Below are 15,636 nucleotides of genomic sequence, written 5' to 3'. Positions count from 1 at the left end.
TGACTCCATTCCCATTCGTGGTATGGGTTTGGCTGTATTGCATGTTCCTCTGCACAGAATAATTCTTTCATCTGATTTGTTTCAGGGTGAGATGACTGTGGGTGTGCGCCCAGCGTTGCCCTGTGAGGGGGTGACCATGATCATGGGTAATGGCTTGGTTGGTGCACGAGTGTGGGCAGATGTGGCGCCACCTGTGGTGGTTACGTCTGTGCCAGTATTTAAAAGCAAGCCTGATGAAAGTGAACGGGAGTTTCCTGAGGTGTTCACTGCGTGTGCCGTAACTCGTGCCATGAGCCGTGCCACGCCTGACCCTGACAAAATGGTGGATGATGTGGAGCATGTGATATCACTGTCTGATTTTCCCCTGTCTGTCCCTCACAGTGAACTGGTGAGAGAGCAGCGGGCAGATCCAAGTCTGAAAGAGCTGTTTGAGGGAGCTCTCCCTGCTGGGGGGGTGAGGAACAGCGCCCATGCCTATTTCATTCACAATGAGGTATTGGTGAGGAAGTGGGTTCCCCATGGCGTTGAGTTTGTGGGAGACCCCATTTACCAAATTGTTGTGCCCTCCAAGTATCGCAGCTTGGTTCTGCAGGTGTCACATGATGAGGGTGGACACCTAGGAGTTTCTAAGACCTATGATCGCATCCTCCGTTACTTCGTTTGGCCTCGCCTTAAGAGGGATGTGGCAGCCTATGTAAAAACATGTCATACATGTCAGTTGACAGGAAAGCCGAATCAGAGCATTACACCGGCTCCATTGAGTCCGATTCAGGCAACCAGTCAACCGTTTGACCATCTCATTATTGATTGTGTAGGTCCCCTCCCTCCGTCTCGTACTGGGGCTAAGTATTTGCTGACAGTTATGTGCCAGGCTACCAGGTATCCTGCAGCTTATCCCTTACGCAATATCACCACCAAGTCTGTAGTCCGTGCCTTGACTCAGTTCATTTCAATCTTTGGCATACCAAAAATCATCCAGTCTGACCAGGGTTCTAATTTCTCTTCCCATCTGTTCGCTCAGGTCCTGAAACAGCTGCGCGTTAAGCACAACAGGGCGTCAGCCTATCACGCGCAGAGCCAGGGCGCATTGGAGCGATTCCATGCAACTTTGAAATCTTTGTTGCGCGCCTACTGTACTGAGCTGGACGGAGATTGGGAGGAGGGGCTTCCTTGGATGATGTTAGCCGCCAGGGAGGTGAGCCAGGAAAGTACGGGTTTTAGTCCCAATGATCTGGTGTTCGGACACACAGTACGTGGCCCCTTGGCCGTTATCCAAGATGATTGGAAAGAGTCCGAACCACCAAAAAACTTGCTTAGTTACGTGCTCGGCTTTAAGCATAGGCTTTATGAAGCCGGTGAGCTGGCAAAAGAAAAACTAGCTAGTGCACAAAAGAAAATGAAACGCCTTTATGACCGCCGAACTGAGCCACGGAAGTTTAGCCCGGGTGATCAGGTTCTGGCACTCTTGCCCATGGTTGATTCCCCCTTTTGTGCTAAATTTACTGGTCCACATACTGTAATAAAGCAAGTGTCTGATCTTAATTACCTGATTGCTACACCTTTGCGTAGGAAGCCTAATCAGCTCTGCCACATTAATTTATTGAAACCGTATTATGACCGTGTGTCTTCTTCTTCTTCTTCTTCTTCTTCGTCGTATGGGTAGTTGTTTTTCCTCTCCACTCCACCAGGCTCGGGGCCGAGGGGCTACCCTTTTACCACCCCGAGACCTGGTTGAGGGGCTCACCCAGGCTATATTTCTGGACACCCCTCCAGAAGCCACGTCATCGTCTCGTCGTCTAATACCGACAGACCATGCATCCCGTTGGGTGGGTGGTACACCGGGCAATCCAGGATAATATGGTCTGCGGTTTGGTCCTCTGCGCCACACTCGCACGACGCATTTGGGGCCAAGCCCCATCTGTGCATTGATGAGCGGAAACGCCCGACGCCGGTCCGGAGACGATTGAGCCTCACCCAGGATAGCCTTGGCAAGTCCATCCCGAGGGGCTCAGCGCCGGCGACTGGGATGTGGTCGCGGAGTTTGGAGGTGTTAGCCTCCCACTCCGCGCGCCACATATAATCCGCCCATCCTGCCGCACTGATGTTGAGATCTCTGCATTGCTGCCTGAGATCCTGTGCGGCAGGCACAAATGGGTGTCTCGACTTGAGACGCCGGGAGGGCTCCGCTGTTATAGTGAGCCTATCATGGAGCAGATGGTTATTAAGCTCCACGGCCCGGCAGGCGAGACGTGCTGTGGCTCCCATGCGGCGGAGGCCTGCGGGCTGGATGCCTGCTAAGATGGGAAGGTTGTCCACGGGGGTAGGACGCAGGCACCCTGTCACAATGCGCAAGGCTTCGTTTATAGGCGAGTCGATGAGGCGGGTGTGGGCACTGCGACACCATACTGGGGCGCAGTATTCACTAGTTGAATAAACGAGGGCTAGGGCTGCCGTGCGCAAGGTCCTTGCACCGGCGCCCCAGCCCGAGCCAACCAGTCGCCTCATCAACGCCACACGAGCTGTTAGCTTCTTGCGCAGTGACTCGAGGTGTCGGCGAAACGTGAGCGTCCTGTCCAATGTCACGCCGAGATAGATTGGCTCAGCGGAACATGGCAGGGGAGTTCCATCTAGGTGTACTCTAAGCTCACGTTTAGCCTCCCTGCTGTTAAGGTGGAAGGCAGCCGACACCGTCTTTGCCTCGCTAAGCTTCAATCTCCATTTCCGGAAGTATGCCACTAGTGTCTGCATGTCCTGGCTCAGAATCCCCTCCACAGACTGCCAATTTCCAGCAGAGTACACCACTGCGAGGTCGTCTGCGTAGGCGTACTTCCGCGAGAGTGTGTTGGGCAGGTCATAGGTGTAGATATTATAGAGGAGGGGGGCCAGGACCGATCCCTGAGGGACGCCGTTCTTAAGGCGTCGAAGCCTGCTTAGCTGTCCGCGACCGGTGGTGAGGGTAAAGCTGCGGTTACGGATGAGCTCCATGATCATTCTGACCATGTGCCTGTCCGGCAGCAGGCGGAGCAGCTTGCAGGAGAGGCCGCGATGCCATACGGTATCGTAGGCAGCCGTCAGGTCTATAAAGACGGCTGTGCGTGGACGTTGCTGGTCTAAAAATCATCAACGTCTACAAACCTCCACCCTCGCGAATCACACCAGTGTGTCTACCAGTGTTCCCCCACCCCTGTATCTATGCTGGTGACTTCAATTGCCAGCATGAAGACTGGGGCTACCGCACCAACTCACCCGACGGAGAGAACCTGGCTGTCTGGGCAGCTAATAACAGCCTGGCCCTGTTGTACGACCCCAAGGGCGCAGCCAGCTTCCGCTCCGGTCGCTGGAACACTGGGACGAACCCTGACCTGGCATTCGCGAGTGCCAGCGCTGACAACCGGCTCCCCGATAGACGTGTGCTAGGAAAGTTCCCGAGGTCTCAACATCGACCCTCACTGATAACAACGGCCAAACTCGTGAACCTTGTTCCGAGTGAGCCAGTGAAACGGTGGAACTTCCGAAAGGCCGACTGGAAACGCTTCCGCCTCCTTACCAACAAATCCACAAGGCACCTCCCATCGCCTAACTCTAACAACGTGGATGAGGCGTACCGGGACTTCTGTGGCATGTTGGTGAAAGCGGCAAAAAAATCCATCCCACGCGGACGTCGCATTAGCTACAAACCGTGTTGGGATGAGGAGTGTGAGAAGCTCCACTGTGCCTTCCTCCAGGCCCCTGCAGGAGCTGAGTCGGACAGGCTTGCAACAGCCTTGCTGTCAAGACTCAGCCGTAAAAGACAGGAGCGCTGGGAGGAGGCCATTGACTCCATCGACTTCTCGCACTCCAGCCGTAAGGCATGGAGTATCATGAACAATCTCACTGGTAGGTCCAGACACTCCCCCCGTCACTGCCCCATCTCTGCAAATAAAATCGCATCACAATTTGTGAAAAGTGGGTCATACGAGGGCAAAGACCGCGAGTCATCTCGACTTGTGGCAAAAGAAGTGTCAGACCTCTGGAGGGCCCCAACACCTAGCAGTGACTACATCTCCGGTGAATTCACCCCGGAGGAGTTCGCTGCTGCCCTCCAGCATCTAAAGCCAGGGAAAGCTCCGGGGCCTGATTCCATCTGCCCGGAGCTTATTCTCCATGCCGCACCCGCCTTGAAGTCCTGGCTGAGAGCGTTCCTCACTTCCTGTTTGCGCCAACTCAAGATCCCCAAAATCTGGCGAAGAGCCCTAGTTGTCGCGATCCCTAAACCGAATAAGCCTGAAGGGGACCCTAAGAGTTACCGTCCCATCTCTCTGCTATGCATCCCCTTCAAGATCCTCGAGCGTCTCATCTACGCCCGCATCGAACCAATTGTCGACCCGCTGCTCCCACGTGAGCAGGCCGGGTTCCGACGCGGGAGGTCGACCGTAGATCAAGTCACCCTTATGACTCAAGACATCGAGGATTGCTTTTCGGCAAAAAAGAAGGCCGGGGCCGTCTTTATAGACCGTGTGTCTGATTCTGTGGAGCAGGCGTCAGTTCCTGTTCGTCCGGCGTGTGTAGCCAGTACAGTAGGGGATTCCCCTCAGGTGGTGGCAGAGCCTGAGGAGGATGGCCTATCCAGTCCCGACCAGGAGTTGTTGACTGGAAGATTGAAAAATTCAGAGTCCTTTCGTGATCTTGGGAGCTCGTTGGGGCATTTAACAGAGGTTGAATGTACCCAACTGCTGCATCTTGTTAAGGATTATCCATCCATTTTTACGTCACATAAAAGGGAAGGACAATGTAGTGGCAGATGCATTGTCCAGGGCCCCTTGTTAAAATTGTTTTTGTGTTAACTAATTTCCTGTTTTTACCCTTCTACTGTTCCTGCTCCTCTTAATTATGGCTTCATTGGTACCTGTTGCCGAGGTTGGAGTAATGGTGGTTGGTCCTGAATACAGGTGATTATATATTATTTCAGTGTTCCCTTTGGGACCCTGTTTCTATGGGAGGGGGTGTGACGGCTAGGGTTGGGTACCGAAAATCGGTACCGGTAGGTACCGGTTACTTTACATTCGGTATGTACCCGTACCGAATCGCAAAGGAGATTTCGGTACCTCATTTCGGTACTTTTGTGTCCGGTGTCATGCAACAGTCAACCACACGTGACTTGAGTCGTGACGTGACATCGCCTGTTAAATTTCCAATCAGTGCGTGTCGTGGTAGTGAGGTGAGCAGTTGTGTTGAGAACTTAAGAAGAGTGAGTTTATAGTAAGTGTAGTAATATAGTTAGTGATTGTATTATTGTATTATTATTATTATTATTATTATTATCATCATCATAATCATAATAATATTATCGAATTTCGCTAGCTAGCCTAGCTACGAGGTCACCGAGAATGCCGAAGGCCCTAATGAAGCAGCGTTCTAAAGTGTGGCTGCATTTCACCCGACTCGACGAAAACAACGCGAAGTGCTCAAAATGCTTAAAATCCTTCGCACTTTATCGCTATTATGGCGATGTGCTGTGCCTATGGTGTTCCTCAGTCCAGCGGCAGTCAAATGCCGGTAGATTCGTGTCTTGCTCTCTCAGCACCGCTTCCTGGTTGACGACTCCCGTTGACAGCGGGGGGAGAGAAAAGTTTTACCAGGGAATTCGCTCCGCGCTGTGTCGTTCAGTTTCAGGTAAAGTGACGTGAAAACAATATTTGTTTACTTTATGTTTATAAATCTGTGCCATTAGACAATTATGTCAAAACAAAAAAAAAGTCAAAATGACAATAAAAAAGTCAAGAGAGGTGTCGTATTTTGCCAGAGAAGGCAAATATGCTGATCTTTTTGCAAAATAATTGCTGAGGTGGGAGTTTTATTTGTTATTTGAGTGTATATTTAACTGTAATATTATATATATATATATATATATATATATATATATATATATATATATATATGTATATTGTGCCTCAGTCAGCAGGAGTTTTATTTTCATTTATTTTAATTTGAGTGTATATTTAACTAATAATATTGTGCCTCAGCAATAAAAAAGTGAAAAGCTGTTTAATGTTGTCGACCGTGTTATTATTATATATATATATATATATATATATGTCATTTTAAAAAATCAAAAGTACCGAATTAAGTACCGTTTTGGTACCGGTACCGTTTTTAAAGTATCGGTTAGGTACCGGTACCGGATAAAACCCAAACGATACCCAACCCTAGTGACGGCCCTGGCCCCATATTGTGTCCTGGCCTGTAATAAACATCTGTTTCCCTGTCTGCAGAGAGTACTCCTGCTGGACAGGGTTACCAATCAGTGAAAGGCAGGTCAGCTGGTGGACAGCTGATTGTGCCCCACCTGGTTCCAGGATCCAGGGCATAAAAGATCTATGCAGGCCTCAGTATTGAGGCCCCCTTCTAGGCACCATTATTTGTCTTATTTGTTTGTTCCTTGTTTCACACCATGCAACACTCACCTCACCACTTTCCACTACACTCACATTACACCACTGATTTACTGACTACCACACCTCATCTTATTATTGTTATATAGGCCTCATTTAGTTTACAATAAACATTTTCTTATCATTACTTACTAAGATCGTGTGTGTGTCTCCCGTTTTTGTCATGGTCATGAGCCTGGCCGTGACAAGAGACATATCTGTTAGACTCTCTGGACACAGAGACATATCTGTTAGACACTCTGGACACAGAGACATATCTGTTAGACTCTCTGAACACAGGGACATATCTGGTAGACTCTCTGAACACAGAGACATATCTGTTAGACACTCTGGACACAGAGACATATCTGTTAGACTCTCTGAACACAGGGACATATCTGTTAGACACTCTGGACACAGAGACATATCTGTTAGACTCTCTGAACACAGGGACATATCTGTTAGACACTCTGGACACAGAGACATATCTGGTAGACACTCTGGACACAGGGACGTATCTGGTAGCTGAACACAGGGACATATCTGTTAGACACTCTGAACACAGGGACATATCTGTTAGACACTCTGAACACAGAGACATATCTGGTAGACTCTCTGAACACAGGGACATATCTGTTAGACACTCTGAACACAGGGACATATCTGGTAGACTCTCTGAACACAGAGACATATCTGGTAGACTCTCTGAACACAGGGACATATCTGTTAGACACTCTGGACACAGAGACATATCTGGTAGACTCTCTGAACACAGGGACATATCTGTTAGACACTCTGGACACAGAGACATATCTGTTAGACTCTCTGAACACAGAGACATATCTGGTAGACTCTCTGGACACAGAGACATATCTGGTAGACACTCTGGACACAGAGACATATCTGGTAGACACTCTGGACACAGAGACATATCTGGTAGACTCTCTGAACACAGAGACATATCTGTTAGACTCTCTGAACACAGAGACATATCTGTTAGACTCTCTGAACACAGAGACATATCTGGTAGACTCTCTGAACACAGAGACATATCTGTTAGACACTCTGGACACAGAGACATATCTGGTAGACTCTCTGAACACAGAGACATATCTGTTAGACTCTCTGGACACAGGGACATATCTGTTAGACTCTCTGAACACAGGGACATATCTGGTATCTGGTATCTGTGGACACAGTTGAGATATCTCCTCTAGTGATTCAGGTCCATTTGCTTCTGTTGCTTTTGGAATTTGAGGCCTGTTGGATTGTTTTGCATTCCCAAAGTATGCAAAACATTTTTTTTTTATATCTTTGCGCTCAATAAAATGTCAGGACCCTCCTTTCATGACTTGTCCTAGATATGTGCCTTCTGCCACCCAGTATCCTTACATTTTCAACATCACATCAGGATAAGCTAGTATGAAGCTATTTTGCAGGTTTTCTGTGTAGGAAGCGGGCTAATTTACAAGCGGCCAACTAGTGGTCGTTGTGTGTAAGTAGCAGCTTGAGCATTGTGAAGAGCCCCCGAGGCGGCTCTTTTAGTAGGTAAAAATGCACGGCTGTCCTAGTGTTAATGACCGTGTTGTGCATCAGCCATTTGACAATAACAGACCCTGCATGACATACAGCGTATAAACATGCCTATGGGTAGATGACCTATGTTGTGTGTCTACTACCACCTGGCTCTCTCAGATGTGTGAGAGGTGATCAGGTTTCCCTCTGAGGCTGGTGGTGGAAGGATGACTGAGGCCGTAGCCGCAGTCTTGCAAAAAGTCTGTTTATTGTTCTTTGTTTTCACATGGAGCATCACTTTATGTTTATGTTGCTGGAAATGTTTAGCTTTGGTACCACATCGCCATCTGCTGGAAGGAAGTGGTAAACTCTCTGATGCAGTCTGCTACCTGCAAGTAAGATGCAGTTAATACAGTTTCATATTCACTGGCCATTTACATTTTACATTTTTGTAAAATTTGACTAAGCAAGTGAATCATCAATCCACCAGTCGCAGCAGGAAGAGTAATCTAGCTCAGGCCAGGGGCCAATGGCAGTCACAGTGATGGAAGGAAAAACGTTTTATTTTATTTTATATATATATATATATATAGACACTGGAGAACAGAGAAACATTACAAGGGGGGCAGTAGAAGTCATAGGGGACACAGTAGAGGGGAAAAGCGGTTGTCTTCAGGAGACGCAGTGCTGGGGGGTAGTAGATGTCTCAGGAGGAGCAGATAAGGTGTAACCTGAAGAGATGGAGGTCTTCAGTCTCCGATGGAAGATAGGTAGTGACTCTGCAGATCTCTGCCATCATGTGCATAACATCCGCTCTTACAACGTGCACAAACTGACATCACACATTAACAATCAGGAGTTTCCGAGGTCTATCGAAAGAGTCTGAAACTCTTCGACTTACCCCAACTACCAAAAACCCCATCATGCATCAGTAACTGACGTCCCTCCCGTCCCTCTCCTGTCAGCCCGGGGCCTACCTCAGGATCTACAACCTGCGCGCCGTTCCTGAGGCCAGCAGGTTGCCTGGCAACAGCACAGACCAGCCGGAGCAGATGGAGCACCTGGCGTTCCACCTGCACGGAGGCACCTCGTACGGCCGCGGGATCAGAGTCCTGCCTGACAACAGCCCCGACGTGCAGGAGCTTAGGAGGTGAGGGGGAGAAGCTGAGAGGGAGGGAGGGAGGGAGGGAGGGAGGCTGAGAGGGAGGGAGGGAGGGAGAGAGAGGCTGAGAGAGGCTGAGAGGGAGGGAGGGAGGCTGAGAGGGAGGGAGGGAGGCTGAGAGAGGCTGGGACAGGCTGGGAGAGACTGAGAGAGACTGAGAGAGACAGAGAGAGACTGAGAGAGACTGAGAGGCGGAGAGAGGCTGAGAGAGACAGAGAGAGGCTGAGAGAGGCTGAGAGGCTGAGAGACAGAGAGGCTGAGAGAGGCTGAGAGAGGCTAAGAGAGACTGAGAGAGGCTGAGAGAGACAGAGAGAGGCTGAGAGAGGCTGAGAGAGGCTGAGAGAGACTGAGAGAGGCTGAGAGAGGCTGAGCGGCAGAGAGAGGCTGAGAGAGACTGAGAGAGACTGAGAGAGGCTGAGAGAGGCTGAGAGAGACTGAGAGAGGCAGAGAGAGACTGAGAGAGACTGAGAGAGGCTGAGAGAGGCAGAGAGAGACTGAGAGAGGCTGAGAGAGACTGAGAGAGGCTGAGAGAGGCTGAGAGGCTGAGAGAGGCTGAGAGAGACTGAGAGAGGCTAAGAGAGACAGAGAGAGGCTGAGAGAGACAGAGAGAGACTGAGAGAGACTGAGAGAGACTGAGAGAGGCTGAGAGAGACTGAGAGAGGCTGAGAGAGGCAGAGAGAGACTGAGAGAGGCTGAGAGAGGCTGAGAGAGACTGAGGGAGGCTGAGAGAGGCTGAGAGAGGCTGAGAGAGAATGAGAGAGGCTGAGAGAGACTGAGAGAGACTGAGAGAGGCTGAGAGAGGCAGAGAGAGGCTGAGAGAGGCTGAGAGAGGCTGAGAGAGGCTGAGAGAGACTGAGAGAGGCTGAGAGAGACTGAGAGAGACTGAGAGAGACTGAGAGAGGCTGAGAGAGACAGAGGCAGAGAGGCTGAGAGAGACTGAGAGAGGCTGAGAGAGACTGAGAGAGGCTGAGAGAGGCTGAGAGAGGCTGAGAGAGGCTGAGAGAGACTGAGGGAGGCTGAGAGAGGCTGAGAGAGGCTGAGAGAGACTGAGAGAGGCAGAGAGAGGCTGAGAGAGGCTGAGAGAGACTGAGAGAGGCTGAGAGAGGCAGAGAGAGGCTGAGAGAGGCTGAGAGAGGCTGAGAGAGACTGAGAGAGGCTGAGAGAGACTGAGAGAGGCTGAGAGGCAGAGAGAGGCTGAGAGAGACTGAGAGAGGCTGAGAGACTGAGAGAGGCTGAGAGAGGCTGAGAGAGACTGAGAGAGACTGAGAGAGACTGAGAGAGACTGAGAGAGACTGAGAGAGACTGAGTGAGGCTGAGAGAGGCAGACAGAGGCTGAGAGAGACTGAGAGAGGCTGAGAGAGACTGAGAGAGACTGAGAGAGGCTGAGAGAGACTGAGAGAGACTGAGAGAGGCTGAGAGAGGCTGAGAGAGGCTGAGAGAGGCTGAGAGAGACTGAGAGAGACTGAGAGAGACTGAGAGAGACTGAGAGAGACTGAGTGAGGCTGAGAGAGGCAGACAGAGGCTGAGAGAGACTGAGAGAGGCTGAGAGAGACTGAGAGAGACTGAGAGAGGCTGAGAGAGACTGAGAGAGACTGAGAGAGGCTGAGAGAGACTGAGAGAGGCAGAGAGAGGCAGAGAGACAGAGAGAGGCTGAGAGTCTGAGGTGATTGGCCGGTTGCAGTCGGCCGTATATCCCATGCCAAAATCCGAACGCCAAAGTGTCAGTGTTTCCAAATTACTGTTACCCGTTACTTGGTAAGGGTGGATTGTTTCTCATTCCGATTTTTTCAGGGAAAAAAAGAAATCAAGGTCTTAAAAGTTTTTGAAAATAGACATGGGTCATTGAAAGTGCTTGAATTCACATTCAAAAGCCTCTCTTTTTAATTGTCGTCTGTGAGCGGATAGTTCCTATTATATCAATTCTCATCTGGATCTGTCTCAAACTATGCCGTGTTGGGTCCTTGAATTTGAGGGAATTGAGTCTTGGAAGTCCTTGAAAGGTGCTTGAATGTGATGTTTCAGAAGGTGTGGGAGCCCTGAAAAAATCGGAATGAGAAACAATCCACCCTGAGATCCCTTTATGTATGTATGTATTGCAGGACCCTGGACTCCGTGTTAGAGCGGGATGTGAACGAGGTTATTGACTCCAACGACTCTGCTCTGCTGGAGGTGTGGAGCACCCCTCCAGAGGGCCTTGGTAGGTCTTCTGGGTCTGACAACAACAACAACAGCTGTTCTCCTTTTGCATTGCATAATAGTTTACCTTGGATTCCATTCACAGAGCTCCCACAGGTCCTTGAGATCCTTGAAAGTTTGTGAAATTGAGGGGGAAAAAAACAAGGTCTTAAAAGTTTTTGAAAATAGACATGGGTCATTGAAAGTGCTTGAATTCCCGTCTCTCTCTCTCTCTCTCTCTCTAAAAAAAAAATATATATATATTCCAAAATGTTTTACTTAGCTCGTCTCAACTAGTTCTGTCTCAAACTATGCCGTGTTGGGTCCTTGAATTTGAGGGAATTGAGTCTTGAAAGTCCTTGAAAGGTGCTTGAATGTGATGTTTCAGAAGGTGTGGGAACCCTGTATTCATGATCTGTTTCATTCATTTTAGATACCGCTGCTCCGAAGGAAATATCAACAGGTATGAACATGTGTACCCATCTTTTGTAAGCACAATTTTGGCAATTTATTTTAGATCGTTGTGGAGTAGAAAACATACAGCGTCCTGTGTCTTCTTATAGCTTTATACTCTGACAGTTTGGATTTGAAATCAAAGCGTTATTGTGAGACTACTCTATTACATATTCCAGGGTTCATGCCCTACAAAGAGACTAGGTGTTCATTGTTCAATGTTCTATGAATGTTGTCTGAATATGTGTAACCACTTGTAACTATGTACTTTTCACTCAAGCAACAATAAATGGTTTTCTTTCAAAGAAGCTACTACCTGTGTGACACATGTGTGATTGATTGTATCAGATAGGATATGATAATATGACTAGTACATGACTACATGATGATAGTACACATGATCAGACAGAGAGAGACAGAGAGAGAGACAGAGACAGAGAGACAGAGAGAGAGACAGAGACAGAGAGACAGAGACAGAGACAGAGAGAGAGACAGAGAGAGACAGAGAGAGACAGAGAGACAGAGACAGAGACAGCGATTCTACTACACTGATCAGAGATGTGGCTTGACTGAATGTGTTCAAGTAGGTGATTTTTTCTCCCGTTTTCCAGCTCTGTCACAGTGGCTCAGTGTGTTATGTCGCCCGTCTGTGAGAGACCAGGAGGATGGGGTTCAAATCCCGGCCTACTGTAATCCAGTGGTTTTTTTCTACGCCCTTACTGTAGAGATTCTCTCACCGCCTGAGGTGTTTGGGACGGGTCTGACAACAGGTTTTTACCTTTTAAATTGCATAATAGTTTCCCATTCATGATCTGTTTCATTCATTTTAGATACTGCAGCTCCAAAGGACATATCTACAGGTATGAATAATACCTATTTTTTGTGAGCCCAATTTTGGCAAATTATTTTAGATTGAGATAGATATGAGATTACGGTAGAGATTCTCAGCGTCTCAGTTGAATGTGTTCATTTCTTCAGAGTGGTTTCACAACCCTGTTTATACACAGTCCCCCTATATCAGGCAACCAGTAGTATTGGAACATTGTCAAGATGGGTACTTGGACATTATGTGATTTTCTTCCAATACTTTTGGAGCCCTGAAATAGGGGGAGTGAGTTTAAAGTACTTACAGAGGGCGCTGTATGTGTGGTGTTAGAGAGGCAGTCATGTATCACCTGTGTTTGTATCACCTGTGTTTATATCACCTGTGTTTGTATCACCTGTGTTTATATCACCTGTGTTTGTATCACCTGTGTTTGTGTGTGTAGAGAGAACATGTGACCACGCCCTGCAGCAGGTGAGTCTGGCGGACGTGAGGAGGTGGCCCGCCCCCCCCCGGGCGGAGGTGAGGAGGTGGTTAGGCTACTTCCCACCCCGGCGGTTCCATGTCCGGGCCCAGCTGCAGTCTTACCAGCCCCAGAGACTCTCCCAGTCCCTCAAACTCTACTGTGACAAGTGTGAGACTATGTAAGTCGCTAGGCTACAACACACACACCCACCCAGACACGAGGCTACAACACACACACCCACCCAGACACTAGGCTACAACACATTCATACTCCTGCACAACATTCACTGGGCAAACAAACTCCTGGGCTCCTGGATACTTCAACCTCAAACTTCAACACACCTCAACAACAAATGCACTATGCACTTTAATTTATTTTATTTAATAAACTAACTGTCTGACTTTGAGTTGAGAGAGAGAGAGAGAGAGAGAGAGAGAGAGAGAGAGAGAGAGAGAGAGAGAGAGAGAGAGAGAGAGAGAGAGAGAGAGAGAGAGAGAGAGAGAGAGAGAGAGAGAGAGAGAGAGAGAGAGAGAGAGAGAGAGAGAGAGAGAGAGAGAGAGAGAGAGAGAGAGAGAGAGAGAGAGAGAGAGAGAGAGAGAGAGAGAGAGAGAGAGAGAGAGAGAGAGAGAGAGAGAGAGAGAGAGAGAGAGAGAGAGAGAGAGAGAGAGAGAGAGAGAGAGCGAGCTGTTCAGCAACCTGACTGCCTGTGGGAAGAAACTGTTTCTGAGGCGGGTGGTGTGTGAGTTGATACTTCTGTAGCGTTTTGGGGATGGGAGGAGTGTGAATAGTGCATAGGCAGGGTGGCTGGTGTCTTTAATCCTGTCTCTGGTCTCTAACCTCCTGCTCTCAGACAAGCTGTGGCTGGTGTCTTTAATCCTGTCTCTCGTCTCTAACCTCCTGCTCTCAGGACAGGACATCCCTGATGACGCCACGGTGGCGAGGCTGTTCACAGAGGCCCAGAGAGGGGAGGCCGTATGCCGTACGCCCTGGACCCTCACAGGCAAGCTGGCCCTCACCCCCCAGCGCACCCTGACCCTGCACATGCCCAGGAGGCTGGTGGAGTACGAGGCCAAGGAGATCATCTTCCTGCAGGGTGAGAGAGGCACACTGTCCTGCCAGCTGCTTTACTGTACCAGCAGCATCCATATCACCTGGAGGCCTGTGGCTATATGAATGTAATCCATAGACAACGTACCGCAGTCGGTTCCTATCAACACACTGTTTTGTTGATCCTTCTCTAAGCATTTCGTGATGCTGAACCAAACCTACGCTGTGGGACTGCTGGTAGTTTTATTAAATCCCCAGTGAACAAAGAGTCCAAAAGACGTCCTCAGGGAAGCCGGAATGTGGGTTCAGATAACGTCTTTCTATGACGTCTTATGGACTAGAGAAGACGATTCTGTAGTCCATAAGACGCCCTAAAGACGTCATCTGGACGTCCTAGAAAGACGTCATCTGAACCCACATTCCGGCTTCCCTGAGGACGTCTTTTGGACTCTTTGTTTACTGGGTCTCCTTCCAGCTTGTGACATCAGAGTCTGACTTGTTGGTTGTGTTTGGTGCTGGGCCGTAGGTGCCTCCCTGGAGGAGGTGTGTGAGGTGGCCCTGGGGTACCCCAACATCGTCCCGGTGACGTCCTCACAGGGGAAGTTGACTCTGCTGGATCTCACGGCCCCCTTCCTGTTCCGGGGCTCAAATCGGTTCTACGGGTCAGTACCAGAACTCCTCACCTCTACTATACTGTGCCTTCATCACATTGTTTTCTCTCTGTTACAGTGTAGTAATGATTAAATCAGACACATAATATATATATAATATAACACACTGGGCGTGAGACAGGAAGAAAGAGCCACCCCTGGGCAACATAAACCCCTCTACCCTCAGGTGTATAAACCCCTCTACCCTCAGGTGTATAAACTCCTCTATCATCAGGCGTATAAACATCTCTATCATCAGGTGTATAAACACCTCTACCCTCAGGTGTATAAACACCTCTATCATCAGGTGTATAAACACCTCTACCCTCAGGTGTATAAACACCTCTATCATCAGGTGTATAAACATCTCTATCATCAGGTGTATAAACACCTCTATCATCAGGTGTATAAACCCCTCTACCCTCAGGTGTATAAACATCTCTATCATCAGGTGTATAAACATCTCTATCATCAGGTGTATAAACACCTCTATCATCAGGTGTATAAACATCTCTATCATCAGGTGTATAAACCCCTCTACCCTCAGGTGTATAAACACCTCTATCATCAGGTGTATAAACATCTCTATCATCAGGTGTATAAACACCTCTATCATCAGGTGTATAAACACCTCTATCATCAGGTGTATAAACATCTCTATCATCAGGTGTATAAACACCTCTACCATCAGGTGTATAAACACCTCTATCATCAGGTGTATAAACACCTCCACATAAACTCAATAACTAAATCAGCCTACTATCACCTGAAAAACATAACAAGAATGAGAGGTTTCATGTCCAAGCAAGACCTTGAAAAACTCATCCATGCATTTGTTTCGAGTAGACTTGATTATTGTAATGGTCTACTAACAGGCCTATCTAAACGAGCTGTTCGTAAATTGCAGCTCATCCAAAACGCCGCTGCTAGGGTCC

General features: G+C 48.7%; 1 protein-coding gene across 1 annotated transcript in view; it reads left to right on the top strand.

The window, feature by feature from the left end:
* Window positions 1–15,636, top strand: part of LOC308170080 (protection of telomeres protein 1-like) — a gene marked incomplete at both ends in the record, with an annotated part of 62,273 nt that overhangs the window by 40,113 nt on the left and 6,524 nt on the right. The window contains 5 exons of the mRNA XM_080544812.1: window positions 8,891–9,075; window positions 11,187–11,284; window positions 12,984–13,172; window positions 13,855–14,097; window positions 14,578–14,713. Of these exons, the coding sequence (XP_080400938.1) occupies window positions 8,891–9,075; window positions 11,187–11,284; window positions 12,984–13,172; window positions 13,855–14,097; window positions 14,578–14,713 (851 nt within the window). The remainder of the gene's footprint in view (window positions 1–8,890; window positions 9,076–11,186; window positions 11,285–12,983; window positions 13,173–13,854; window positions 14,098–14,577; window positions 14,714–15,636) is intronic.

Source organism: Nansenia antarctica (genome assembly GCF_963989245.1).
Source record: "Nansenia antarctica genome assembly, chromosome: 14".
NCBI lineage: Eukaryota > Metazoa > Chordata > Actinopteri > Argentiniformes > Microstomatidae > Nansenia > Nansenia antarctica.
This window is presented reverse-complemented; position numbering and strand designations above follow the sequence as displayed.